Genomic DNA, 27,941 nt, shown 5'->3' with positions numbered 1-27,941 from the left:
GATTCTCCAGGCACCCTCTTGATTTATATTCAAAATATTCCACTGTGGCTCAGTAATCCATGCCACGTGTCGACTCCGATAACAAGGTGGCCTGTTTGGACCTCAAGTTCCATGCAATGTTTCTTTTAGTGATAATGAAACCCAATGCTGCAAATAGTCTGGAGCACTGTCTGCCACCCCATTCATCAATCAACCTCAGCAGCGCTAGTTTCGGCTTTGGCACAACCGCTCTGCTCACCACCTGCAATAGAATGGTGCTAGTGTCATACCAGTATCTTTGTATTATTGGGCATTCCCATATTGTGTGGAAGAAGGTGCCCCTGGCTGATTTGAATCTCAAACAATGCAGGTTGAGGCTGTGCTTCACTTAACTTAATCATGTGGGGGTGTAGTATATTGTACGTTATGTATTCTTGTTTAATAAGGCTCAGTTACATGGAGATTGTCAGCGTTATGCATTTTCACCTCAATCCAGTCTTTGTCTTCCAATGTTCCTACGTCGTGTTCCCAACATTCTTTCACTGTCTTCATGAAGGCTGAGGTATTATTCACCAGTGTGGTATATGTATGAAATTATTTTCCTCCCTATCCTGGTCAGTGTATCAAGTGCCTCTAAGGGATTGTGCTGCAGAAGAGTCTGTGTAATAGTCTCTCCTGCAGTGCATGGCGTAGTTGTAGTTAGCGAGAGTTGGGCATCTTAAACGTGTTTGTAAGGTGTTGGAACGTGCACATGTACTTATCCTCCCAGACATCCCAAATATTGGAGAGGGCAATAGTCTCTAATGCCCAAAAGCCTTTCAGATTTGCTGTGTGCCGAACCATGTCCCAGCCCAGAGTGGTGTTTCCTCTTTTGGCGGGCCATGCCATTTGGTCCACCATAGCTCTTGGAGTCAGCATGTTAGAGGGATTTGAGTTGCGGTGGAGGGTTATTTTGTTGTTATAGGGACCAGAGAGTAGGTTAAGTATGCAACGTTGTTCCAGGGCACTCATCTCAAAGGCTATTGCTGGGTCATTCCGGTCTGCATGAACCCACCACTTTTTCCAACCTTCAACTAAGCACTATAGGAACAGCTACACCCACAGTATTGTCATATTTGTTCTTGGGTGCAAGGGTACTGGACCACTTTTTTTAGCTACCCACCCACCTCCTCTCTTATTGATATTGATGTTATAGAATGGCGGCCTAGCTGTGGAACACTTATTTGCTATTTTCTTACCTCTGTCGAAAATCCTCGATTTTGAACCCCCCTAGACATACTTCTTTATGCCAAGCACAGACATACACATACCGTTGACCCCTCTTTTCTATGATGAAAGACCACTTGGGGCTGAGTTTTGATGATGATATGGTGGCGGGAATTTTTAAAGCACCATCTAGTGGATGGCTCTGCAGCCTGCCTTACAGAAGACTGGAATTCCATAACCGCAATAAAAAACATAACAGTTGAAAACTGTTCCGCATGGCTCAATAGTGACTGACTATCTATGAGCTGACATTGTCCCCAACGGCCTCCTTGTTACCATCACGCCGTGCATCTTTCTAGACAACATCACCTTTAGATGGGAATGGTCTAAGATAGCATGGAAGTGCACTTGCGACTGGTTAGTCCTGATCATCAATACAGTAAAACGCCTCTCAGACGCATTGTTGGTCAGGATGACCATCGCTGAGAATTCACTTAAAGCAGGTATCAGTGTATCGGCCTTTAAAAGCCTGCTAGCGGAGATTAACAAAGAAATGAATAAACCTAAAGATTACCTTACCCAACATAAAATTTCCAAATTACAAAAGGATGTTAAAAGATCTGACAGAGAAAAAGTATACCCCTACATAAAAGAAAACTACCAGGCGCAAACGTGTAAGGGGGTATCATCATCTGATGAAGGATCATCCAGCTTCTATAGGGAGATAGGTTCAGTTCTGTTTAATAAGATCATAGAGCTCCTCCACACATGGCACTGAATATTTTTCCTGCCATCTCTTACATGTTTTTGTATTCACTGAGTATATTAGGAGCATACACATGAGTGTGTACCACTCTTGGTGGCACACTGCAATATGGCAACCCCGGTATCGGACGATACTACGAGCGCCCTTATACATTCCCACGTGGTGGCACAATGACATGCCCGAGATCAGCGACACGTCAGCGAGCAACGACGATTGCTCGCTGCTGGTCACACCACAAGATATTTAACAATGCCAAGCCTGGATGGCGTACTCCTCCGGACAGGCAGACGGAAGGGTAGGTCAACACGCTACAATCTGCGACTATTCACGTGAGTACAACAGCTCTCGAACGGCACGTTCTGCCTGCACAAGAACTGCTGTATATCCCCTATATATCTCCATTGCCAAATTTACCTCTCCAGCTAAATCCTTTCTGCAGCACTGTCTCGGTCCGCTGCCTGGACCCAAGGTTCACATTACTTCTAGTTGAAGGGTAAGACAATATCCCTACCCCTACTTTGGGTCACCTACTCTATCTGTGGACATATATATGTTTGTCTGCATTATTTTCTAAATTGTCGTCTTTGACAGTCACTCACCTTATTTTTTATGGGATGTGTGACACACTACACAGTAGGAGCCCCACATTGTTTGCTCCTAGCACATTATGATTTCAAGATATTTCTCGGATGGCGTACCCCCCATGAATTGTGGCTGGAGACATACAATTGATTACGATTGAGCACAGCTTTGATCTTTTGTTCTTCTTTTACAGGTTGGAAATTCGGACCCCTGCTGGTCATTTGACCATTAGGTACCCATGTGACCCTCTTCATTTGTTTTGCGGCGCAAAACCTGCCGACACAGACCCATACGCACTAGTAGGTTGCCTTTCTCTATTATGAGAAGCTCGCAATCTACATCCCCCCCCTTTATTGACATTGATGTCAGTCATTTAAAGGCATTAGCTGGCTGTCCCAATCGTATATCTAATAAACTCACAGAAAATACGCTTCATCACAGGGGGGTGGGGGAACAAAAACACCAAGCACTTGTATAGTGTGGAGGAGGGTAGAACCTCTTTTAGGACAAGAACTCCCACTCACCCGAGGGTTACATGCTTCATCATAGGGTTCCCTCCTCACAACAAGGCCACAAGGTCATTGGTGTGGCCTTTAACCCTACAGTGTTTTTTGTTGTTTTTTTAAAACTTGTTTTCATTGAATTTTTCGAAAGGTCACACAAAGAAAGAAGGAAAGTTACATTGTTATCATTGTGTGACTCACTCGAACCACTTTCTGGAAAATAATGTTGAAACGGCCATCTGGCGACACATAGCATCCAGTACGCAGTGATTATGAAACAACAAAGAACAATACAGGCTCATGTAGCAAACATATTTTAGGTCTCCCGATTCTTGTTGTTGATCAGGCATCCCAGCAATCATAGCATCATCCCATACAGTTCAATCTGTAAGTTCCGGATGGGCTGATAGGAGCAGAGCAGCTGCCAAATATTTATTGGGCGGGAGGCCGGCGGGAGTAGGGATGCCTACATGTCACTTGTGGGATCACAACACAGCATATCTCTGAGCCATGCCCCAGCTTGCGGTGCCACCGTTCCACCCCAAGACAGGGACACCTGCCTTTTAGCCAGCACAAACGCAATAGCGGTGAAGCATCTTATCCCCTTGCTCAGCGGGAGTACATACCCCCGCAGGGCCAACAATGGTGTGTGGGATTATTGAGAGTCGGTAAATGTGGGGAATACAATCACTCAGCCCCCAGATATCTGCGCAAGCGCTCCCACGCCCGTGCTTTGGTTTGTAAGGAACAGTCTAGTCAGCATTCCTCTGATGATCGCGATGCGCCCTGCCATCGACAAGGGCAGCGTGATTCAGCGATCTATTTGTCCAGATAGTCGATCGATGGCTGGCCCATAGTTGAGCTGCACTACCTCCGAGGCCGTGGAGTGGATAATTACTCCGAGATACCTGGGGCTCGTCGCACCAGCGCAGCGGGAACTCCAGTGTGAAAGGTACATGGCGTCTGTCAGAGGGAATATTTCAGATGTTTTCCAATTCATGACTAAGCCAGAAAAGACTCCTAAACACACCACCTCTTTCATAATGGGAGGAAGATTTAAAGCGGGACCACGGATGAACAAAAGGATGTCGTCCGCATTTAATTATGCAAGCAATGGACCTTGGTGGAATCCTATGCCTCAATGCAAATGCCGCTCCCTTAAATTCCACACTAGGGGGTCCATCGCGATTATAAAAAGTAGGGGCGAGAGCGGGCTTCCTTGACAGGTTGAATTTATCAGTTAATACCCCATTGATGTGTAGCTACGCAACTGGCATAGTGTATAGTAGGAGGACCAGTGACTGAAATTTTTTGGGGAAGCCTAGCTCGGTTAGCGCAGCATGCAGAAAATCCCATTCTAAGGAATCCAGTGCGTTTTCAGCATCTAATAATATCGCCGCGGCAGGGAGCGCTGGGTTGATCTGCTTGGTAACTGCAAACAGCGTACGTAAATTTACCGAGGTGGACCTGTTTGGCATAAACCCCGACTGAAAGGGGGATCTAATCTGCCCAATTATGAGCGAAATACGTGTGGCCAAGACTTTAGCAAGTATTTGATAACCCTGGTTTAGGGGTGATAGTTGCCTGTGGGAGGAACAATGTTCAGCTGGCTTGCCCGGTTTCAAGAGCAATGTTCCTATCGCCTCGCGCATAGTGGGGGGGAGCTCACCAGACTCCAGCGCCTCTGCATAAACCTCCAGTAATTGCGGTACAAGGTGTTCCTTGTATGTTATATAAAACATGCCAGTGAGACCCTCTGTGCCAGGGACTCGTGAACCGTCCAGGCTATCTATGGCCTCGATAATCTCATCTGCCGCAATAGGCGAGGCAAGAATCTCTTGCTGCCCCCTCTCCATCCACACCTTTGCTATTTTATTTAGATAATCTGTCAGCGCTGCACCAGTGGGTGGCGAGCACATTGCATAGAGGCGAGTATAGTAGGTTAAGAAGTTCGATTGTTTGCCAGCTCTATCCGTGACATGGGTCCCGTTTGCATCCTGGAGCTGCGTAATGTATGTAGCCTGGCGCTTGGACGTGAGTAACTGTGCCAAAGTGCATCCCGGCCTCTCCCCCTCCCCATATACCCCATACTTCACCAGATAAGCTGTTTCCCGCTGCACTAGGTCCTGGAACTCCCCCCAATAGTTTAGTGCGGTGGTGCAGTGGAGCAGGGGCGGCTCTAGGCTCATGGTGGCCCTGTGCAGGGAGCGTAGGTAGGGGGCCCCGGAAGAGGGGGTCCGGGCGGGGCGGAGCTCAGGAAGGTGTTTTAATAAAATGTCCAGAAAAGGCGTTAATGACCAGTACCTGCGACTGCTCCTACCCTTCCGAATTCATCTCAGAACGATAACATTTAGGAGGAGGAGGAGGAGGGCATTGTGACACACGACGTGTGGGACTGGCACAGACGGCTGCAGGGCCATGACAGGACCTGTGTCCTCTGGATACGCGGGCAGCGATGTAGTAAATAAGGGTTCGTTTTCACCCAGGCACACCAGGAAAACTGCAAAAGAAACGAATTTCCGCAACCTCAGTACGTGACGCACTACTCATGTTTACCTATTGTTTACCAAAAACCTATCATGCTTCCCTTTCTTCCCTTTTTCACCTAAAATGTGTTTTTCTTTGTATTTAAAAAATTGTAAGACTCACTGAGACACACCTTCCTACCACAGTTTGGCAATGTGTGACAGCTAGATGGCACCATATGTAAATGTAAATGTAAATGTTGTATACTTGTAAAGCGCACAGCTGCCCCAGCAACGGGGCGTCCTGGCGCTGTATACCGCTGGGGAACCCATCCTGGCTTTCCCTGTGAGATGGTCCCTACTGGGCATCTCCAAGGTGAAGACAAGCATCCCCGGCACTGATGGGGCCGTAAGTGGAGTTTAAGCAAGCTATTGCCCAGAGTTGCTGAGTGGGATCCATGGTTAGAGTAGGCACCGAGGCGAGAATTATCGAGTCCGCTGACCTTGGCCCAAGACCCTGCCGCGTCGGGAATCAAACCCTGGTCCCGGCCGACCTCTGCTTCCGGGTCTGCCGCCTCTAACCAGTGAGCCACACCACTCCACTGCGTCGTAACTTTCCGAGTCCGACCACCAGAAAGAATGCAGACTGATGACACACGCCACGCCGCACGCGGGAAGCAGTTTGAGGAGGTTGAGTCTGCGCAGATCACTCTATCCTCAGCTTCCGACGTCTGCCAGCCGCAACGCCCGCCTTGGTGAGATTGAAACACCCTGGCGCCACTTACTGCCAAAGTCGCACGGTGTGTTGCTGGACGCTACACCCAGCCTGCAACTGCGCATCTTCACTGCCTGGGCTGTACTGACGGTCAGTGATCGCGTTCAGCCAGAAAGGTGTATGTACTGTGGGAGGTAAAAGCTTTAGTCTGCGCAGGCGGCAGTGGAGCAGCCGGCAAAGGAATTCTAACTTGGTCTTATTTGAGTGTTTAGTCAAGGTCATAATTCTGAGGAAGGAGGCAAGGCCATGCTTATAAAATACCCTTTCCAAGGGTGTGGTTTGTCCAGAGAACTCGAATAGAGGTTCCTATTCCAAGATAAAGCAGAAATCTTTCCTGTGAAGCATTCACAAGAGGAAGATGAGTTGAAACACATTTTTTCCCTATTTTTCGTCCTGTTCATTGTACAATGTTTTCTTTATTTTTGCTTCATGCAGTTGAATTCCATTAGATTCTTTGGTCTGGCTCTTCTCTGTTCCATGTGCTTCAGAAAGTTTGGTTCCTGACTTATCTACTACAACAATATCTCCATCTTCACTCAAGGATTATCAAATTGCCACTTTATTGACCTTTGTGTTTTTTCATCTTAACTGGGACCCTCTTAAGGAGAGCATGTGATTACTTTAACATGTTCCACTGTGCAAAGCTATATTGTGGATACTGGGAGGAGTCGCCTTATCCTCAAGAAATTAAGAGAGAAACTGGACAGACATTCACTGCATCCAGTCTTTGACATAGGGCTGGAGAGATCCATATTTACTTCTTACCAGGACAAACCTCTGCAAGAAAAAAAGAACTGATCCTATATGACAAATAGGCTGGACATCTTTGTTTCTAGATTTGTCCCCGATAGCTTAGCCCTAAGTGGAATTACTTGCACTGCACACCCTCAAATTCACATGCCCTGTTGCCACCTGCAACTTTCCTTTTGTGTTGGAATAAGAGCCGGCTATAAGAAACAATACTCGAATCAGGTAGACTCCACAGACTCTCTCTAATCCGTGACCCCTTTGAACATCTGATACTGCCCACCTCCGTTCTTGCAAAGAATGCTTGATATGCTTTAGAGTGTTAGGAACTATATTTTTTGAAAGTGCCACACCTTAAGAAGGGCCTTTGGCTTACCATCAGTACATACACCTATAACCTGCATAAGAACTAGCCCGCAAGTGCCAATTGCTTGAATTAGTCTGGACTTCAGATGAAGCAGTGTAGCAACAGTAGGAAAGCACCCTTGATCGGGAAAGGGTTTCAGAAGCTGCAATATTACTGCAAAGCTGTAGCTAAGACGGATACTGCCATTTGTTGCATGCAACTCAAACGTGGTTTTAGCCCAGACCACAGAACTGTTAGCGCTGCTACTGTAGAAGTACAGAGGGGGCGGGCGTAACAAAAGGCAGAATATTCAACTATACTTCCTAACCACTGAGCTTCTGGGACAGATAGGAAAAAGGGAATGTCATCAGAGTTGTGGGCAGTGCCAATGTGGTGCATCTGTAGTAGCAAATCTGGTCCCAGGAAAGCAGGGCTTAAAAGTTTATTGATCCAATTTGACACCCGAGATTATTTCTATATACAAGAAACATGCAGAAGAAGCATCCGTTAGAAATACTATCAGTGAACTCTGGGGCAAACACCAGGAGGCAGCTTTATTGACAACAAAGAGACCCTAGCAAAAACTGATGATGTAATACACAATGATCCCACCCAAAGGGAAGGGCAGCTTAACTCACATAGTGATTTCAGTGACATATGAGAGAAGAAATGGCACCTCTCTCACCCGTGCAAGAAATTAAAAACCAAAATCAGTGACACACTGGCTTTGAGAGAATATTTTGAACCCTAAAATTCACCACACAACCACCACCCCTGCCTATCTGCCTGACAAGCTCACCAGGTCTGTTGACTCTCTACAAACCACCAACCGGAAGGAACACATTCAGATGGGAAATGAAGAAATGGAAAAACCAAGACAACAAGCCTGCTCTGTCCATGCAGCAAGAATCTGAAACAGCATACCCGTAACCATCGGGGCTGACAAGACCAATTCTGCTCTCAGAACACAAGTGCCCCTGCAATCACTTTTCGACTGAAATTTACCCCTTGATCTTATATAGGGCTCCACTACCTTCCTGATCGGCTATATTTGTGCTGTACAAATAACACATAAAAAACACTAAAAGACGATATTTACTAACACCAAAGGCAGATTCCATGAAAGACCACACAAAGAGAGCCCAACTGTCCGTTACATCAAACAACCACATTGAGAAACACACCATCAGTGACTGATGCACAAGCCCAAACATTGAACAGAGAAAAAAGGTACACCAAGCTGAAGAAAAAGAAACAGAGGAAGAGACAACATCGCTGTCACATCAGTTTGAGAGACAGGCTCACCAACAGTCTGATAACTGGACCGCAGACATAAGCACGATGCAGAGTAAGTTATCACTGACACACCACATACTGAAATTTTAAGCGCATACTTATCGTGATAATTAAACTACAACTTCCAAAACGCGAAGTACTACTGGCTTAAAAAAACTCACAACCCCCTTGAGGGCATCACACATCACACTGTGCTTTCCACTTGGCAGGTACAACAGCAATCGCACGCATGGAAATAGAGAGAATCCGTGGCACACAAAAGTTTGCCATGGTTAAAGACAGACTTAGCTGAACAGATACGGCAACATCGGAAGTGACAGCATTACTGACACGAGAGGGAGACCGCCAGAGAGCCAATGGCATTGATACCAAATACATTATAGGAGACCACATCGCTGGCATAAAAATAAATCGTTGAGGGCGGGGGGTGGTCGCAACTCAGCACTGACACAAGACACAGACACTAAAAGAGGGACACCGTAGGCAAAAGTGGGAGACTGATACTAATGAGAGGGACATCGAGGGAAAGTCGAGTAAAAATGAGAAACAGCAGCAAAGCACCCAAACAAATAAAGGCGCACTGACTGTAGAAACAAACACTAAAGTGACAGTATTGCTGCTACCAAAGAGACAGCGGCACTGAGACAGACACCAGGAGTGACACTGTCAAAACCGAAGACAAACACTGGGAAATTAACAATAATTAAAAGAAGAGCATTACCGATAACGAACAAAGACAACTGGGGAGAAAGTGACTGAAACTTAAAAGATCAACTTGGAGGTACCGAGGACACCATGAGATGCGGGAGATTTTAATGTAAATCATCTCAGAAACAACTAGCCAAGCAGGGGCGCCAGAGGCAGGGTAGAAACAACTAGCGAAGCAGGGGCGCCAGAGGCAGTGTATACTGACTCTGGTGCCGCAATAATCGAGACACTGGTGTCTAGGTTCAACTAAGAGACTGTAGAGACAAGCAGTGGGACACACCAAAAGCAATCACTAACACGGTCCCTAAGGGGCGACAGGGTTTCAAACACTAGAACACAGCATTACTGATGCTAGACAGTAGAGTAGGCTTTCTGACACCGGAGGTGCAGACGCCAGGAAATGCAGCAGCTGATTCCCCGGAGGACCACCTGTGGCGGTATTAGACACCCCAGCTAAACACCAGAAGAAACTGCATTATCCTCATCAGAATCAGAGGCAAACACTGAGAGGGGTGTCAGAAGAACCAGTCTCTGCTGATTGGGTACCGGAAAAATCAGTGGGATATGCAAGGAAAAACAGAAACTGGCGCAGGAAGAGGACGTAGCATCAATACAGACGAAATAACAACATGACAGCCAGCATTCCGATCCCCACAGAGACAGAAACACTAATAGGCAGCCTTACTGACCCAAAAAGAAAGACAAAATGACAGACAGCACTGACACATCCAGAAAAATACAGGGAGTAAAGGAACCCTGCATTCAGAGACACACATGCCTGTTGCCCTCTTCATCCGCCTGGAAGGCAGATGTCTCACCTGCATCCAGTCACCGCTGTCCCGAGTGGACAGACAGACGGACGTGGTCCGGTATGCGGCCCTCAGGCCAATAAGAGCTTGTGACAGGGCTCGGCCGGACGCAGAGGCTCTCAGATCTCGCGGACGCCACCAGCTCAGCAGTAAAAGGCTTCGTCCCGAGCCGCGGACGGACAATAGAAGAACAGACAGACAGACAGACAGAGCAAGATGGCGGCGTCCGCGAGCGCGCCGCGCGACCGTTGCGGGGGAGGCGCGATTCAGGAACGAGGAACACAGGTGCGGGAATGGGGGGGTGACGGTCAGGGTGTTTGCAAGTTAGTGGAAGCCGGAGGCCGCCAAATCCCTGCCAGGGGCCGCCACGAATATGTATTGTATGATAGTGATTGATCTGGAGAAACACAAACTCAGAATTTAAAACTTAATACCATGATTGGAGGTTCTCTTTAATAATCATTATTGATTTCTACCCAAATGAACACTTTTTGCAACATTAGGATAATCAAAGGCTTAGGGAAAAAAACATAAAGCTCTAGTTTATACCTTGCAGTTTGTATGCAGGTCTAAGATGAAAGCTAATAGCTCACTGTTCTTTGTTAGGATTTTAACTTATAAACAGCAAGTAGCAAAAGGATCTTACTGTCAAAAGCAGTAACCCACTAACCTATTTACAATATGTGCACTTTGTGATGGGCATGGTACATGTTCTTAACAGAAGGCACATTAACCCTCTGCGCTATCTTTCCATGAGTCAAAACTTCCACTAGACAAAACTCCGATCTCGCTCTAGTAAGACGTTTATTCACCGGCGTTATCATGACATTTTTATTATTGCCGAAAATTGCTGTAGGCCAGGAAGGAGGCAGCAAGTGCTTTTAAAACCATAATATACAATGCCCCCAATCAAAGACAGCACCCGTTGCGGTCACACCGGTCGCATCACCCTAGTGCCAGCTCTTCTCAGGGGTCCTGTTGCTCTAGGGTCTGCTACTTCTTAGGCCTGCCAGCAAGACTGGAGGTGAACTTCAGTATGGATTGTGGTGGGCAAGCCTTCAAGGTGAACCCACACGCCACTGCTAGGGTCCACCTGCTGGTGTTAAGACACCAGGGCTTTTCCGGATTTGCAGGGTCTTCTAAGGTCTAAGGTGGGAATGTGCTCCCTCAGGAGAGTGGTCTGGGGGACTGCTCATGAAGGCTGAACCTGGTTCCTCAGTTCTAAATTCGGCAGCTCGGCCCCCAGTGCTACATCCGCTCCCTCACTGAACACCATACTGCCCCACTGAGAGAAATTCACATTGCCTTCAACTACAATCCAATTTGACCTGCTATAAACAACTGGATGCGACTCAATTCAAATTAAGCACTGGCAAGAGCAATATGCTCCCTAAAGGAAAAAGTAACAACATCCTGGAAAAAGCAAACACTCATTGGGAATGAAAGATTAAATAAAGCTTGTGAAATGTAAGCAGGAACAACATGGTGAACTTAACGCTTTTACACTCACTATTCAGAAATCAGTGAGTGCTTCTGCCTGAAAACTACAGGGCCCAGAAAGGACCCATTTCAATGTCCACTGCTTATATGCTTACAAAACGTAAGCAGTATGGTTTAAAAAAAACACATTCGTGAACACAAAGCCGCTGTACACATTTTGTTTTGCAATCCACCCATCAACCAGGTATCGCAGTACCTCCAGGTTTCGCGCACTTCCCCACCGGGGGAAAACAGCGCTTCACTGGCAAACTGAGTAAAGTGACGCTAATGTTTTTGGGGTTTGAATAAAACCGATCTGGGCACTTTAAGAACATTCCGTCTTGCTTTATTTATTGATTTTTCATATTTTGAACCTTTTATTTCCGTGGCTGCACTTTGGAATAGAAAAATGTCAAAACGGCATTTCCAGCAAAAGTGTTTTTCTTTTTTGCATCCATTTCACAGGGGAACAAATGAACGACAGGAAGAAAGAGAGGGTGAGAACCATTTCTTGAGTCACGGTTTTCGGTAAGTGAGGAGGAGTTAGACAGACAGAGAGGGAATAAGAGTAAGAAAGAGAGGGGGGGCAGCTGACAACGGCAGAGCAGAAGCGGACATCTTCCTTGTCTTGTCTGGGCAGGAAGCAAGAGACGGAGACCTTTTCCTTCTCTGCTCCCCGCCCGTCCACAAACAGCCACTAATGCCAGCCTTCTCTGCAGTGCTTGGATATTTCTTACGTCCAGGGATGCATGTTCCAAATAAAAACAAGCATTGGCAAAGCCAATAGGTCTCGCCTTTGGGACCTTATAAGTGTTTAGTCAGAGCTATTGGTTTTGGCTTATGTGTTTAAGCTTTAGTGTTGAGCAGTGTGGCTGCTGTGCAGCATGTTGGAAAGTTATAATTAAAGTGTTATAAGCATTTTTTTGTTACCTTCTCTACAATTAAGATGAGATTATGTCTAATTAAATGGCCTTATTAAAATAAAAATGTATATAAAAAAATGTTTAGTGTTGGCAACTTTTTCATAACTGTTCTAATGTTTATTATAGTTTTTTTTGAGTGGGGGCAGATATAAATAACAGGAGAGTAGAGATTGGGACACGGTAGGTGAATTATAATTTGAGTAACGGACGGATATTAGGGGAGAATTAACAGATGCCAGATTGAGGGTACTATGGAGCTATAGCAAGAGGCAGCCCTTACGCAAAAAGTGAATAACATAGCCAGCAGTGCACTTTTACCCCATTCTTTACTCTTTTATAGACCCCACCCTCCTCTTTGTATCCAACAATAGAGCACCGTTATCACCATTGAACACGAAAACATGAAAAGGGAAAATAAAGAGTGGGGGAAAGAAGGAAGGACAGAACGCTAAGATAAATAAGAACAGAGCAAGAAAAGAACAGAGGATGAGAAAATTAAAAAAAACTGACAAGCCAGTAATGGCAGGAACAAGAGAAGGAGATTAAAAGAGTCAAGAGGAAGAATAAATAAATAAGAAAGGGGGGCAGAAGAGAAGAAGGGGGAAAGGGCACTATGAGAAAGATAAAGGCGGAAATAAATAAAAAGGTTAAGATGAAAGAAAACAGTGAAAACACCACCATCAGGCAACAATGCCCCTCATCTCTCCATAGCCCCTTTCTCACATCCATGTAATTTGTTTAAAGCGCTGGTAAAGGCTGGCTTTACTAATCCACTCAGCTATCCACATAAAATACAGACCTGTTCTTTGCAGCAGGCATGTTAACCATCTACGCTACTTTAAAGCAAGTAAAAAGTGCCACTAAACAAAACTTCCATCTCTCTCTCTCTGTCTAGCAGGATCATTAATCACAAGAGTTATCTTGACATTTTTGTTGCTGCCTGAAACGTGGACACCCAAGAAACTCTGCGGCAGGTGCTTTTAAATATTAAATTAGGCTAAACACAGCACGCCCCATCAGGTCAGCGTCCCCCTCCAGGTCAGCGCCCAGTGCAGCCACACTGGTTGCATTTCCCTAAAGCCAGCCCTGGAATGTGACCTCTGTAGTTTGCATAAGGGCAATATTTTGGCCCCTGCGCTCTGCACTAAAGTTGAGTCTTCCATGAAGTGTGGGGTGAAGGTTGGTCTCAGCTGCCTTTGAGGATGAGCCCTCCGTAGTGTGCTTGAGTGTAATTAATGTTTAGACTCTGCAGTGCGAGGTGAGCTTGAGTCCTGGCAGCAGTTTCGGGGGAGGGTTGGTCCCAGCTGCTGTTTGAGCTGAGTGTGAAGATGAGACCCCTGCAGTTTCCTCCATAAGTGTACTATCATGGTTTGTGCTCTTCAGTGTGCAGTGAACTTGAGTCCTTCATGCAGTGTTGGGTGAATGTTGATGCCACCTACATTTTGGGCTGAGTGTGAGACTGAGACCCCTGCAGCTTCCATGAGTGTGACATTTGCACCTGTGCAGCGTGAGGAAGAGCACGCTGTAGTTTGCGTTAGTATGATGAATGTTTGAACTCTGCAGTGTGAGGTGGCTTTCAATCCTGGCTGCAGTTTGGAGATTGTTGTGTGACTGAAAAGTCACACCTGTTGCATTATCTTCAGCGCATCTACACATTACGACCCAAAAGTACAGGATCTTGTACTGGATGACACCGCAGACAACAGATACCGCTACGAGACATTATTTATATCAGACTGGGGAAATTCCACACGAAACGCAGGACACGAGTGCATTTTACGAACAAGGAAACCACTTCCAAGAAACTTCATGCACCAAAACATCCAGTAAAACACCGCTGCAAGTACAGACTGGATACAAGGAGAAAGAAATCAGTTGAGGTGTTTTTCGAAAGCTGTGTCCGAAATGCCCAGGGCAGGCGGGGCCTCACTGGAGAGGTCAGTCATGAAACTCAAGCTCTTGGCGCAGGGAGTGGGAAGATGTGCACAGCAGGGGTAAAGGGATGGCCAGTGCAGGTGACGCTTTGTAAAGGAAATCCTGCTGGCGTCACATCCCCTGCTGTGCACATCTTCACACTTCACACTTCATGCTGCAGAGCACATCAAACGTACTTACGTGAAATCCCTGCTTCAGGCAAGGATATCACCTCGGTGGCACCCCTCTCAAAGAAAACAAAAGGTGGGGGGCAGGGAGAGATGCTGAAACCTTCAGAGGCTGGCTGCCTCCGGCTGGTTCTGGGCCTCTCAGAAGGGGTCATTAAAATCACATTCTCGGATTCTAAAGCATCCGAGAACAAAAGTGGAGGCTAAATACAAATGAAAGTGGGGGAAAGGTTTTCATTCCTTCATTATTTTAGATCACTGCAAATCAAGAAAGTGTGTTGTGCTGTCATCTGAACCTTGGCAGCCCGGGCTGAAGATGACGAGGGGGGGGGGGGGGGGGGGGGGTCTGAAGCCCGTTCAGCCCAATGGGTGTGGCGCGCCTGAGTCATATATATAGCCTGCTGCCGAGGGACTAGGGATCAATCCTAGGACCATTCCTCTTTAACATATTCACAAACGACATCCCCACGGACCTAAAGAAGACAGATCTGGCTCTCTACGCCGATGATGCAGCAGTCATCTCCCAATCCTTCAGCGAACAGGAAGTGGCTAAGAACCTTGAGGCATCGCTCAGCAGACTCTCCGAATGGTACAGCGACTGGCAGATCACCCTGAACACTAGCAAAACCACAGCAACACTATTCACCAGGAAGCTGAACAGAAAACACCCAGCGATCCTCCACAATGGGGATGAGATCAAATGGGAAAACAGCAGCTCCTACCTGGGGGTGACTCTGGATTCTAAACTCACATGGAGAAACCACATAGAGAAGACCTGCCAGAAAGCAGCAACAAAACTGTCTGCACTATACCCACTCCTGAAGACCAAGTCGATGCCCTTGCAGAGCAAGGTGCGAGTAATCACCGCAATAATCCGGCCAACAATGACGTACGCTGCACCAGTTTGGAGTGGCTGCCGCCCGCAGCTTCGGAAAGACCTGCAGAGACTACAGAGCAGGGCCTTACGGATTGCAGCAGGTGCTCCACTCTTCACAAGAACAGCAGACCTCCACAGAGACCTAGGCGTTGAGATGTTGGACGACCATCTCCGCAAACTCAACATGACATTCTACAAAGGACTGGATCAAAAAGATAACCCACTGATCAGGAAACTTGCAGACATTTCTACAAACCCATTTGACCGCTACCCGAGGCCCATCGAAGCGCTAAACTTGTGAAACTGAAACGGCAACACAGCATCCAAAAACCCATCACTGCCTGAGGGCAAATCGCCCCGGCAGGTACCCAAAACTCATCACTGTCAGAAGGCAACCGCCGCGGCAGCCATCAAAAGCTCATCACCGCCAGAAGACATTTGGCAGACGACTACAAGACTCTGCGACTAAACTTGCTGACACTTCCGCAAACCATATTGACCGCAACCTGCGGCCTTTCACAGCGCTGACCTTGTGATCCAACCTCAACTGTGACAAAGCGTCACATCAATAAGACAACCGAAACAGCGACTAAAAAACTCAAAAATGAATGTGGAGTAATGAGGCTATCGCCTCGGTATCCAAAAACTCACCGCTGTCAGATGGAATCTGACAGGCGAAAACAAGACACACTGACTACAATGGTAGCCCTTTTGTCGAGTTATAGGCCCAAGCCGCAGGCCTGCAATTCAACGGAAGGATTCTGATTGGCTGTTCAGCTCCCAAAAGTCTATACCGGATGCTAACATTATGGCACGGAATCTATAGAATTAAAGAAGTAGGGGCACGCCGTGCCCTGCCGTTCCCGCCCACTTCGACCACTGATTGTATCTGATTCCTCGTGGTGGCCCCCTGGGGTTTGGTGGCCCTGTGCAGGTGCACGGCTTGCACATGCCTAAGGCCGCCCCTGTCCCTATCATGGTAGTTTAATAATCGCGCTATAACCAGCCGAGGGGGTGCACCATGAGCACGCTCCATCGCAAATGTCATTGAGATGCTGTCTCTCTTAACATCCGTTCCACATAGGCCTCCATGGGACCGGTGTTGGTTGATTCAGCGATCCCCCCGATACGTAGGTTGTTACGGGTTGATCCCGCTTCAAGGTCTTCTGCCTTTGCTGCTGTTGTTTTCAGCATACGTTCGACACGATCTAGGCCCTTAGACATTGTGGCCTGCGCATCTTCGGCATCAGAGATGCTGCGCAGCAGCCTCTATGCGGGCTTAATGCTGCGCCAGGCAGCCATGCATGCCCTCTATTTGCGCACCTAATTAGTCAAAGCGCGCATCTATGGCCTTAAATCCAGCACATAGCTCAGCCATTATAGCGGCGTTTCCCTCCACCACTGTGCCGCCAGCACCTGGAGGATTGATGCGACCAGGGGGGTCTTCATGCGGCGCCTCGTCTCCTCGTCTCCTCCCTCCTTCCTTGGGGTCTTGTAGACCTTGAAAGTGAGCTGCCTCTGCTTAGGGTCCCCACGCCCCATGACTGCTAATGAACTCTGCGATGAAGCAGGGACTCCAATTTTCCCAATCGATTGAGCAGGCCTTAGTACAACAAAGGGGGGGGGGGGGGGGGCAACGCTACCGTCCCGCTATCACACTGTTTGTGATTCCAGGTGTGGGCTGTACAGTAGACCTCAGCGGCACCCCTCCAACCCCCAACACCTTCTAGAACTTTCCACTACGCAGTGCACCCAGATCAGCCATTGTAGGGGGGGGGGGGTCCACACTTTACTCATGTTCCAAAAGACCTCCGCGGCCGCCAGCTGCCAAATTTACGAGTGCCAGATGGCCGCTGTGCGTTATGTGAGACGTTTCTCTCCCCTCTCCTGCACACTAAAAGCAGGGGGGAGAGGAAATAAACTCTACAGTGTTTGAAGAGGTGTTTTTGAGGGAGGAAGCAAGGGGTAGTGGGGGACAGAGTTCAATTTGATAGAGAAGGTGAATTATTTTTTACAGAAGGCCAATAACTATTTATTCTGTGGTCCCCAGGGTGAAGCTAAAAGGAGAGAGGACTAGGAGCTAGAAACAAATATACCCCTTCAGTAGGTCAACATGTTTCTGCCCATCTATGACCCCACTCGGGGTTCAGGGGATTTTTTCAGGACCATTAAGTTAGTCACTCCGCATCGAAACAAAGTAATGTGAATAGTATGTAATGCAATATAATGGCCACCAATATTCAGTGACTGGTCAAGCTCAAACGATGGCCTATGTAAGTAGGAGGGGGTGCACTGTCTGTCTCAAATACACAAGCATGAATAAACCATAAACATATATATCAACCAAGGACTGAAGAAGAGGTCTCGTTATCAAAAATCATCAAAGTCACTAAAACAGTCAGGTCCTAAGCCCTATGTACTGTTCTGATATAACCTTTTTCAAGCTGCACATGTGTCCCCACTATGACGCACAGCTGTGATAGAAAAGACAAACTGAAAAACTAAAATGCAAAGTTTAAAAATGATTTTTCTAATAGATAACCTATGATTGCTAAAAAGTTTGTGGCAAAGCATTCTCTCTGCTTTAATGTAAAAATAATCGGATCTATCAGTTTGCATAAAAGTAGCGTGCTGATGTCACTGCGTTGTTCTACTTAATAGAAATAACTTGTGGTTAAAAGACCATTCTGGCAAAGGAACCTGGGCAGATCCTGCTCTGAGTTCATGCAGCACTGCAGGAAACTGCAGGAAAATCCTTGTTTTGGTACCAGGCAGGTCTGCACTATTAGCAACGATAGTTTTAGCCGAGTTGTTACACATACTCGAAAAACACCAGGGTTTTCAGGGATTTCTTCTAAGAAATGGATGCACTCTAAAGAACCCTGTAATTGCTGGTACCCCACCCAGAACTTCTTTAATTACATTGTGCAGCGTGGAACGCGATGAGGCTATCGCTTTACCATGCATATGGATTTATTTTACTGGTCTTCACAACTAGTAGTAGCAAACACCTAGTAGTAAACGTGTGCATTAGGAACAGCATTGCAACAATTTTTTAATATAGGCCGATAGGAAATCCATGTTTTTTTTCTGTGCAGACAAAACTAATTCTATATGAAAAACACCTAGACCAGTTGGACATTTGCTATAAATATTTTAAAAATAGGATACACTGAGTTTACGTTTTTTAATTTGTAGGATGCATGAGAACTGAGTTGAGTAAAGCATTTACAGTATCCTTATGAGCTACACTGTTCAGATTTCTTTAGATATTTATCGTGTAAGCATACTGTGCATAAACTGACGGTATCAAAGTCTGAAATCAATCACAAACAACATGCCTGATAAATTGGAATACGTAAGGACTATTTGTGGGGAGAACAGAGAACATGGATTTGGACAAGGCTTTGCTGTATCCTGTGAAGTAGCATTTAAGGCCTGCATGAAACGCCTATGGCTCAAAATCTTGACACGGTGTACCATACCCACAGAAGCCTTCATGCAGAGGGGCAAGTGACCAGACCATTATGGTAATTTCATGCGCACTGTCTGGGAAAGCCTGACCTTAGTATAGCAACATTAGTTCTCTGCTGCTGGATGATGAAGAATTTGTCCTGATACAATAAAATTCTGATAGCCTTGGGACTAGTAGTGGGCCGCAGGAATAGAGCAGGAATATACCATCAATGGGGGCAAGATGGCCGCTGACTGATTGCAGCACACAGTCGCTTCAAGACCACCCTCCTCAAAAATGCTCAAAACTCGGGATAAATACGGAATAAACTAGGATAATGCTGGTATGAATAACAAAATAGACCTTTCCTACCTGATTGTGGACATTACAGCGCTCCGGTGGTTTACCAAGACGAGAGCACTTCTCGGCGATGGGCTGCTGTTTTCATCCCGCGGCAAAAACTGTTTGGGAAGACTCGGCGGAATCAGGAGCGCTATGCCACCCAAAGCATCAAAACTACAGAGGGATGTGGCAACGATAAAACGATTGCAATCGCCAGCAACGGACACCAAGGAAAACCCTGTGAAGGAAAAAGACAGGGAGACTTCGATGGCAGCTGGCCGTGCAACGTTGATGCAGCGTAAGAGCCTGCTGAAACCAGCGGAAATATCGCATGATAATGGCGGCAATGGCGGAGGTCAGGAGCTCCGCGGTGGAAAGGACAATAATAAGGAGCTTCCTAGCCTCACCTCAAAGGGCAATGCGGCAGGAAAGGATCCGACTCTTAGGCAGCCTTCAGTCAGAGTCGTTTGCTGTGAAGGCGCCGGAACCTGCGGAGCCCCCGGCGGTGATAGAGCCGCAGAGCGTAGCGGCGCCGGCAAACTCCGAGCCGAGTCAGAGGCAGCGGCAGAGGCAGAACAAGCAAAGGGATGCAGAGGCAGATGCAGCCCGTTCGAGTGAGGAAGCGGAGGCAGAGCTACGGAGCGAGTCCTCCGATGGAATACAACCACAGGATCCAAGTAAGCTGACACAAAGAACGCCGCCACAGGTTCTAAGGGCGGATACAGGAAGAATTGATGGTAGAACATCGACAGGGGGCTCAAAAATGGGAGGCATAGCGACTATAAGGAAAATAATGAATATGGCAGTTATTCCTGAGGGGGAGGCTCCTGCAACACCTGATGGGGAGTGCTTTTTTTCTGTCAATAAGGACTCTGGGTCAGAGTCTTACCTTTCTAGTGAGCTGGGGGATGAAAGTCAAGAACTAAGCTCTGACTCTGACTCTGATACTGCAGCTAAATCTTCTATTCAGAAAGACCACCAGGGCATGCAAGTTCTCAGAGAAGTAAAAGACGAGCTAAAATAAACCCCTCAAGCAGCCCTCAACTTCAGCCCTCCGATTCAAAACTCTGCTGGGATTACTCAGCAACGGCATCATTATATCAGGAGGAAGAAGCTGAGGGGGGAGTCAAGGGGGCAGTTAACTTAGGTGCACCCCCCCAACACCCTCACTGGGTTTACTGTATGAGACTCTGATACAGATGCAAGTAGAGGCCAGAACCGAGAGTCGAAGAGCTAAGGTGGCGACAAAAAAGATACAGAGCTCCATGAGAAAAATGAACAAACTATATGAGGAAATGGCAGACAGAGTATCACATGTAGAGGAGAGTACAGCCAGGCTAGAAGACGACGTTTCTCGCTGGCAGGCTTTCAAAGAGTCGCATGGGAAGATGTCAGAGGACATAAGATGGAAACTTGAGGATTATGAAAACCGGCAGCGGCAGAATAACATTAGACTACTGGGGGTGGCTGAAGGGATGGAGGGGGAGAATGTAAGGGCCTATGTAATTAATTTGTTAAAGGGGGCTTTCCCAGATATTACCAAACGGAACTGGGAGAACGAAGTGCAGAGGGTCCACCGGTTTCCATTGGTGCAAAGAAAGTCATATGGGGAGTCTGCGAAACCTAGAGCTATCCTTATATGTATCGGGAATTTTTTAGCCAGGCAAGATATAATGAATAAGGCAAGACCAGAGGCTAGGCGCAGCTTTGAGGGGGCCACATTCTTTGCAAGACCAGATTTTTGTCATGCCACGGTGGAGAGGAGGTGGCGCCTTAGGCAATTGATAGCTCCTGTACAGAATTTAGGCTATGAAGCATTCCTACTCTACCCAGCGAGACTCAAGATTATTGTCAAAGGAAATGTAAAGATGTTTCCTTCCGAGATAAAAGCACATCTATACATCGATGAGCTCAAGGGACAGAAGGTGGGATAGGTGATCTTTAGACACGGTAGTCTTAGTTAGGAACTCTAGGGATTTTAATTTCTTTAACCAGTACCTCCTCATTCAACGATGTTTGTTTTCACATTTAGGCTGAATACTTCTTCGTTTCATTAGTGGTGGAGTGGGAGGGAGAAGGCAGGTTAACATTGGTTTTCAATGAGGGGGGGGGTGGGACGCGACTGATGCTTTCAAAAGCTGCCACACATAGGTCACGGGTGACCTATTTGCCTGTAGTTGGGGGTGGGGGGGAGGGGGGGTGCTCGAGTAGCTCGAGTAGGGAAGGGGGGATCAAGGGGGGAGAGGGGAGGTGGTTGTATATGTAAGGTATGCATTTTTCACAGCATGTATGGTACTGCACACTCTTTATTGCTTTTTGATGTTCACTTTAGTTACTCTAAAGATCTGGTTTTTACAAGTGGGCGTACATTTGATGTGTTTTAATGTTGTGCAGAATTGCGTCAATTAACATATGTGGGCTAAACGACATCATCAAAAGATTGAGAGCTGCTGCACTACTTAATACACTACGGATAGATATTCTGTGTCTCCAAGAAACGCATATTGAGGGAGGTAAGGGATATCTTTTGGAACAACTGGGCTTTCATCTGATGGCTTATTCGAAGCAAGGGACAAGGAGAAGGGGAGTTGCAATCCTAGCCAAGAGTAGGGAGGTTGTTGCAAATAGAAAAAAAGAGGATCAATGGGGGAGATGGGCGCTGGTGGAAATAACATATAAGGGAGAGAAGTGCACTGTGGTTACACTATATGGCTCTACCGAGGATGATCCGGAGGTCTTTCAATTTCTAGACACGGAGTTGGCTCACTGGCCAGAACCCATAATATGCTGTGGTGATTTTAATATACACTACCCACGTAGCTCCTTTGCGCAAGAAGGGGGGAAATATACCGGTAGAAAGAAGACAATGCACAGGGCTTTGGCTGCTATGGTACACCACAAGTCTCTGATTGATCCCTGGGTTCAATCAGAGACTCTGCACCGCACAAGGTTTTGGTTAGGCTTGACTATTTTTTAATCTCTAGTTCTCTCGCTGCAGGCTTATTGATGGAAAAGCAACCTAGGAATATTTCAGATCATAATCCCCTGATTTTAGCAGTGAATCTAGGGCAGCCACAAAGAAAAGTCTCACAGTGGACATTCGAGAGAGCAGTATTAAAAGATGAGGGATATAGAGAACATATGGATCAAGAGGTTTTGGGCAATGAACAGAGGGACAGCATCCCCAGGAATGGTATGGGACGCGTTTAAAGCTGGGATTAGGGGGGAGACTCTCAGCTATACTGGCTATAAACGCAAGGGGGATAAGGCTAGATTGGATGACCTGACTAAAGAACTCTGTAAGGCGGAAAATGAGTTGGTACAAGGAGTTCAATTACATTTACCTTTAGAGGATCTGCTGCTTAAAATTATGCTGATCAAAACTGAAACTATCGAGAACATTGCCACAAAAGCAGCAGTTAGTTACCTAATCAGAAAAGAGAATGCATATGAATAAAGTGAGAGAGTGGGGCACATATTAGCCGTCCGTACAAGACAGAAAGTAGCTGCGGTGAATATTAAGGAGGTTACAGATGGACAGGGTAACCTGATCTCAGACCCCGAGGCCATTAGAGAAGTCTTTAGACAATTTTATTCTGATCTGTACTCCCGGGAGGCTGTAAACCACGTATTTGATGTTGCAGGGTACACTAGTAATATACTCCCACCACAACTCCCGCAGGAAGAGAAAATAGCCTTAGATTTACCAATTCAGCTGGAAGAAGTCAAAACAGCGTTGAATAGTCTTCCCTCAGGCAAAGCAGCCGGCCCTGACCAGATCCCACTTGATTTTTATAAGGTATTTCAAGATATACTTATGCAAGATTTTTTCAATATTTTGAGTCTAGCACAGACAGGGGAATCAATTCCTAACTCTTGGGGGGGAGCAGATATCGTAATAATCTTGAAGAAAGGAAAGTCCCCGGTACTTCCCGGGTCTTATAGACCTATTACGTTAATGAATGCAGATGTTAAGATATTTTCTAAAATTTTAGCTAAAAGACTGGGCAGAGTCATTGAGAGTATGGTCAGCCCATCACAGCATGGTTTTATTCCGGGGAAAGACACTACCCAGCATATTAGGCGGTTAGTCACATTATTTGATGCAACGGAGGTCCTGGGAGACCCTATGGCAGCCTTATTCCTAGACGCAGAGAAGGCGTTTGATAGGGTTTCCTGGGATTACCTCTGGGCAATTATGAGATGGTTTGATATAGGGGAGGGATACATAAAAGCCATTCAGACATTATATAGAGATCCTATAGCTAGAATAAGGGTCAATAGAGGGTATTCTTCAATATTCAGGATAAGCAGAGGGACTAGACAGGGGTGTCCGTCATCCCCCTTAGTATTCGCCCTTTTTATGGACCCATTCCTACGTAACCTAGAGGCCAATGTTAAGATACCTGCAGTTGTGATTAACGGCAGAGTGTGCAAAATCTTGGCCTATGCGGACGATGTGGCCATCATAACGTCTAATCCATCGAAGGCCATTAGGGAGGTGGAACACGCAGCCTTCCACTTCGGGCAGCTGTCAGGGTATAAACTCAACAGCACTAAGACACAGATTGTTAAAAATGCGTATACATACTGTAATGATAACCGAGTTGTTTAGTCGGCAGTATATCTTGGCGTTCAGCTTTCCGCGGAGGTGGAGAATGTGGTGGAGCAGAATATGACCCCTCTCATGGCGACGGTACGACTAGATTTGGAACGAATGAACAATCTTCACTCATCTTTGGTTGGGTGCACCAATATAATTAAAATGGTAATTTTGCCGAAATTTCTTTAGATCTATTCCTCTGTACTTTGAGGCTAGGTGGTTCCATGCATTAGAGCTAATTTTGAATAGATTTATATGGGCTCAGGGGAAAACATGGAGGGCTTATAAATGTATTTCTCTTTCTAGAGAAAGGGGGGGGGCACCGGATTTTAGATTGTATTATTGGGCTGCAGCGCTACAATATATGCAGGGCCTAATTGGGGGGGGGGCACGACCGCTGGGACACTAATAGCTCCACGGATGTATATGCAGTGGTTTTTGGTGAAGTAGCTGAAAACTGTCTCCTGAATTGTATTGACTTCTCACTTCTCATACTACAAGAGGACTAGGTTTAAGACAGTTAGTGCAGTTATTAAGATCTGGACTGCATTTATGAAAAAATTTGGAATGGGTAGACTCAATAGATATACTTGATTATATCAGAATAGGTCATTCCCGGAACTGATTTTTGTGGATAATGTTATGGCAGAGTGGGCGAGCAAAGGGATAGGGCAGATAGGGGACCTGATGGATCAAGAGGGAGTAGTGCAGTTTGCGGATTTAATCATTAAGTACCAACTGGATGTCGGAAGCTTTTTTAAATATCTTCAAATCAGGAGTTTTTTGAATACTAAGAAAGGGGGGCCCGCTGGATTTGGGAATAATGCAATATTGGACAAAATAAGTAAGGGGGGACTGTACAATACGTAGTTTATATGTAATATTAGCAGAAGCAAAAACGGACGATATCTCCAAGTATGACACTAAATGGATGGAGAAGCTATCCATTGAATCAGGATTGTTTCAGGAATCATTGGCCCATGGACATACCGCCCTTTGTTCAGCTCCACTTCAGGCCCAGCACTACAAAACAATATATGCTTTGTACTATACTACTGCTAGAATTGCACAATGGGGGGGCACCAAGGGGACGAGTTGCCCAAAATGCAAATCCTTAGGAGCAGATATCATTCATATATTTGCATCTTGCCGTCCGCTATATACATTAAGTCGGGATCTGGAAATGTTTTTAGCTACATATTTAGGTATCCGAGTTCTGCTTACACCGACTTTGGTGCTACTTGGGGTTAGTACAGATCCATCGGTTCCACATCGTGAATTTCTGTTTATAGCATTGGCAGTGTATAGATTAATGATTGCCAGGGCTTGGCTGGATACAAGACCCCCGGACATGCATCAGTGGCTGGCAAGCTTATTGTCTGCCTATAACTTGGAAAAAGCAATTTATGCACGCAAAGGCAAAAAGAAGAGGCAACTTGGGCTGAAAATCTGGGAGCCTATAAGGATATGGAAGGAGGAAATGGTGTCCGTTCAAGGATTTTTTCTTTTTTATATTTTAACTTTCTCCTTGTTATACCTGTATATATACTCATTTTACTCTTTTGTTATGTTCCTTCTGGTTATGAAGTAATGACCAAAAAATACCAATGTTGTATGATCAATGTGTTATAAAGTAATGTCAATATTAATTGAGCTAATATTGTATATAGGATTATTTCAATGCAATATACTGGATAATGCTGTGATAATGATGCATTAATGATGGAACATAAGTAACATTTCAAAAACCAATAAAAAAAATTTAAATACAAAAAAAAAGGAATATAACATCAATGTTGGGGAAGTCAAACTGCTACATTTATGAAGATGTGGTGCGAATGCATGGAGTGCTGTATGGCTGCAGAAGAAGTGTTTTAAGAGAGTAGGGACTGCCACAAAACGTTTGAAAATATATAAATAAGATCCATGGAGACAGATATATGGGCTGATCTGAGGCCATTTCCATCTCAATCTACACTGTTTCTGGCCTAACACGCTTACAAAATAAGTATCTGGGTATAATGTAACCTGACTAAGAAACCACATGCGTTTGTGGGCTGTGAGTACACAAACATATTCAGTATTATGTGAAAGCTAAACTCCAGGTATAGTTCTGAGTTTTGAGACAGTTGTGTCATGGAGTATGTCTTTATGCCAATGGCACACTTTATTTGTTTAGGACTCACCTGCCAGGCAACTTGTAGCGGTCTAGTGTGGAAGAATTCTTATGGACCATAAATAATATATTAGAAGTGAGCTTAGAGCCCACCTATTGCATACTATTGTTTGGCCTTATTTTGACTGGTTTGCTTGCATTGTATTCAATGGCTTGCCTGCCTCTTCTTGTCCCACCCCTAGAGCATATCGTCTTTATCATCCTTTTGATTGTCTGACTTGTATCCTTTCACTGCTCACATTTGAAGAACTACTTTTTTCTTTCAGACCCCCCCCAAAGAGTGCTTGTGTTTTCTAACTCTTGTGTGCTGCTTCTCCCTTTACAAACACCTGCTCCTCCTGTGTGTGCCTTTTGTTGTTACCTCATTCTCCCCCTCACCCAGCAAGCATGTCTGTTTCTTCCTACACCCTCCCTGAACTTTCGATTTTACTTTTTTTCAGTCTTGAAGTGCTTTGTTGCCCCTCATCCACACTCCCCATTGCTTCCTCCTCAACCTCTCTTCCATTGGCCCCCCACCCCTCCTGTTCTTTTGGAGAAATTTATTTTTATTTTTAGGAAGACCTGCCATTTGCTGCTTGCCGCTCTGCATATCAAAATGCGCTTTCACCCAAGTAAAATGTAATTTTCTTTTTTTAATTTACTAATCCAAGTGGTGTCAGGCCTCTTGGATCAGTAAATAAAAAAAGAAATAATAGGAAATGGAGCCCATGACACTTAGTTTAACCCAAGAGGTATAGTCTTTCATGGGAAGTTTACCAAAATAAATCCCCTTTAGAGTTATATGGGGGTGCATGCCTATGTAATGGCACAGCCGTACCATTGCGCTTTCCTTTTTTATTTTTTTTTACCCCAGTTCTGCACAGCATCAACAACAAAACTTGCGGCAAAGTTAGTGGGTCAAAAAAGCGTGATCAATTGGCTTTACCAATTGCTCTTTCTTTATATGTTACAAGGGGAGATAAAATGTAGACCCTGGTAAACCATATATATCAACAGACCAGATTCAGACAGGAGACTTCGTTTTTTTCAAACCACAAATGGCTTTATTATAGTGGTCTACTGGCTGAAATTTCCTGTGCTTTGATGTATGTCAGTGGGGAAAATAAAGTCCTTCAACTTTCTTCCGAACCAACCTTCCCCCCCCCCCCCCCCCCCATCTCCCTGTTTCTAAAATCTTCCTCAGTCCAATGTTTTTGCATTTTGTTTTTTTTGTTGGATATTCAAACTTATTGCCTGATCTTGCTTAGCCATTCTGAATATGTGAAAATCTTTAATGTTAAAAAAATTGAGGCTGAAAATGATTTATTTTTTTAAGGTGGGTAGAATAATCATCAGATCATCAATGAAGGGTGACTATCTTGAGCATTCGCAATGCCCACCACCAGATCCAGTAGATTTGTTTCATCCTGGGAATATCGTAAAAATCTGCGCCCCAATGGTTCGCTATTCAAAGTAAGTACAAGGTACTGGATTCAAGTGCTTGTGTCTTTCATACGTCTGTAATTCTCATATTTGTCTACAAAAAAAGAAATCATGTGTACTGCTTGTCCTTGTTAACATCCCATATCACCACACGCATCGGAGTTGCTTGATACATTGATTGCTGCACTCCTTAGATGAAGTGTAAAGATACACAAACAGTTTTTTGATTATTACACAAAAACACAATTCACGATTAGAGATAAGACTTCAAAATACAGGGCAACCAGGAACCTTCTAATGACTCCGCAGAAGATATTTGTAGAAAGGTTGAGACTAGTATGTGATCATCATCAATGGTCTAATTTTCTGTTTTAAGAAAGA

The 27,941-nt window shown here is 45.6% G+C and overlaps 1 protein-coding gene across 3 annotated transcripts in view; it reads left to right on the top strand.

Annotated features, from left to right (window-relative positions):
• DUS4L (dihydrouridine synthase 4 like) overlaps positions 1 to 27,941 on the top strand; it is a 144,050-nt gene that overhangs the window by 27,299 nt on the left and 88,810 nt on the right. Inside the window, exon 2 of one of the 3 annotated variants that reach the window (XM_085654123.1) lies at positions 27,454 to 27,590. The exons of 1 other annotated variant lie outside the window; for it this stretch is intronic. In XM_085654123.1, the coding sequence (XP_085510249.1) occupies positions 27,481 to 27,590 (110 nt within the window). In that variant the 5' untranslated portion in view covers positions 27,454 to 27,480. Of the gene's footprint in view, positions 1 to 27,453; positions 27,602 to 27,941 lie in introns of all 3 variants that reach the window. One more of the 3 variants, XM_085654122.1, reaches the window with a different exon arrangement.

This window comes from Triturus cristatus, chromosome 4_1, assembly GCF_964204655.1.
Source record: "Triturus cristatus chromosome 4_1, aTriCri1.1, whole genome shotgun sequence".
Taxonomy (NCBI): Eukaryota; Metazoa; Chordata; class Amphibia; order Caudata; family Salamandridae; genus Triturus; species Triturus cristatus.
This window is presented reverse-complemented; position numbering and strand designations above follow the sequence as displayed.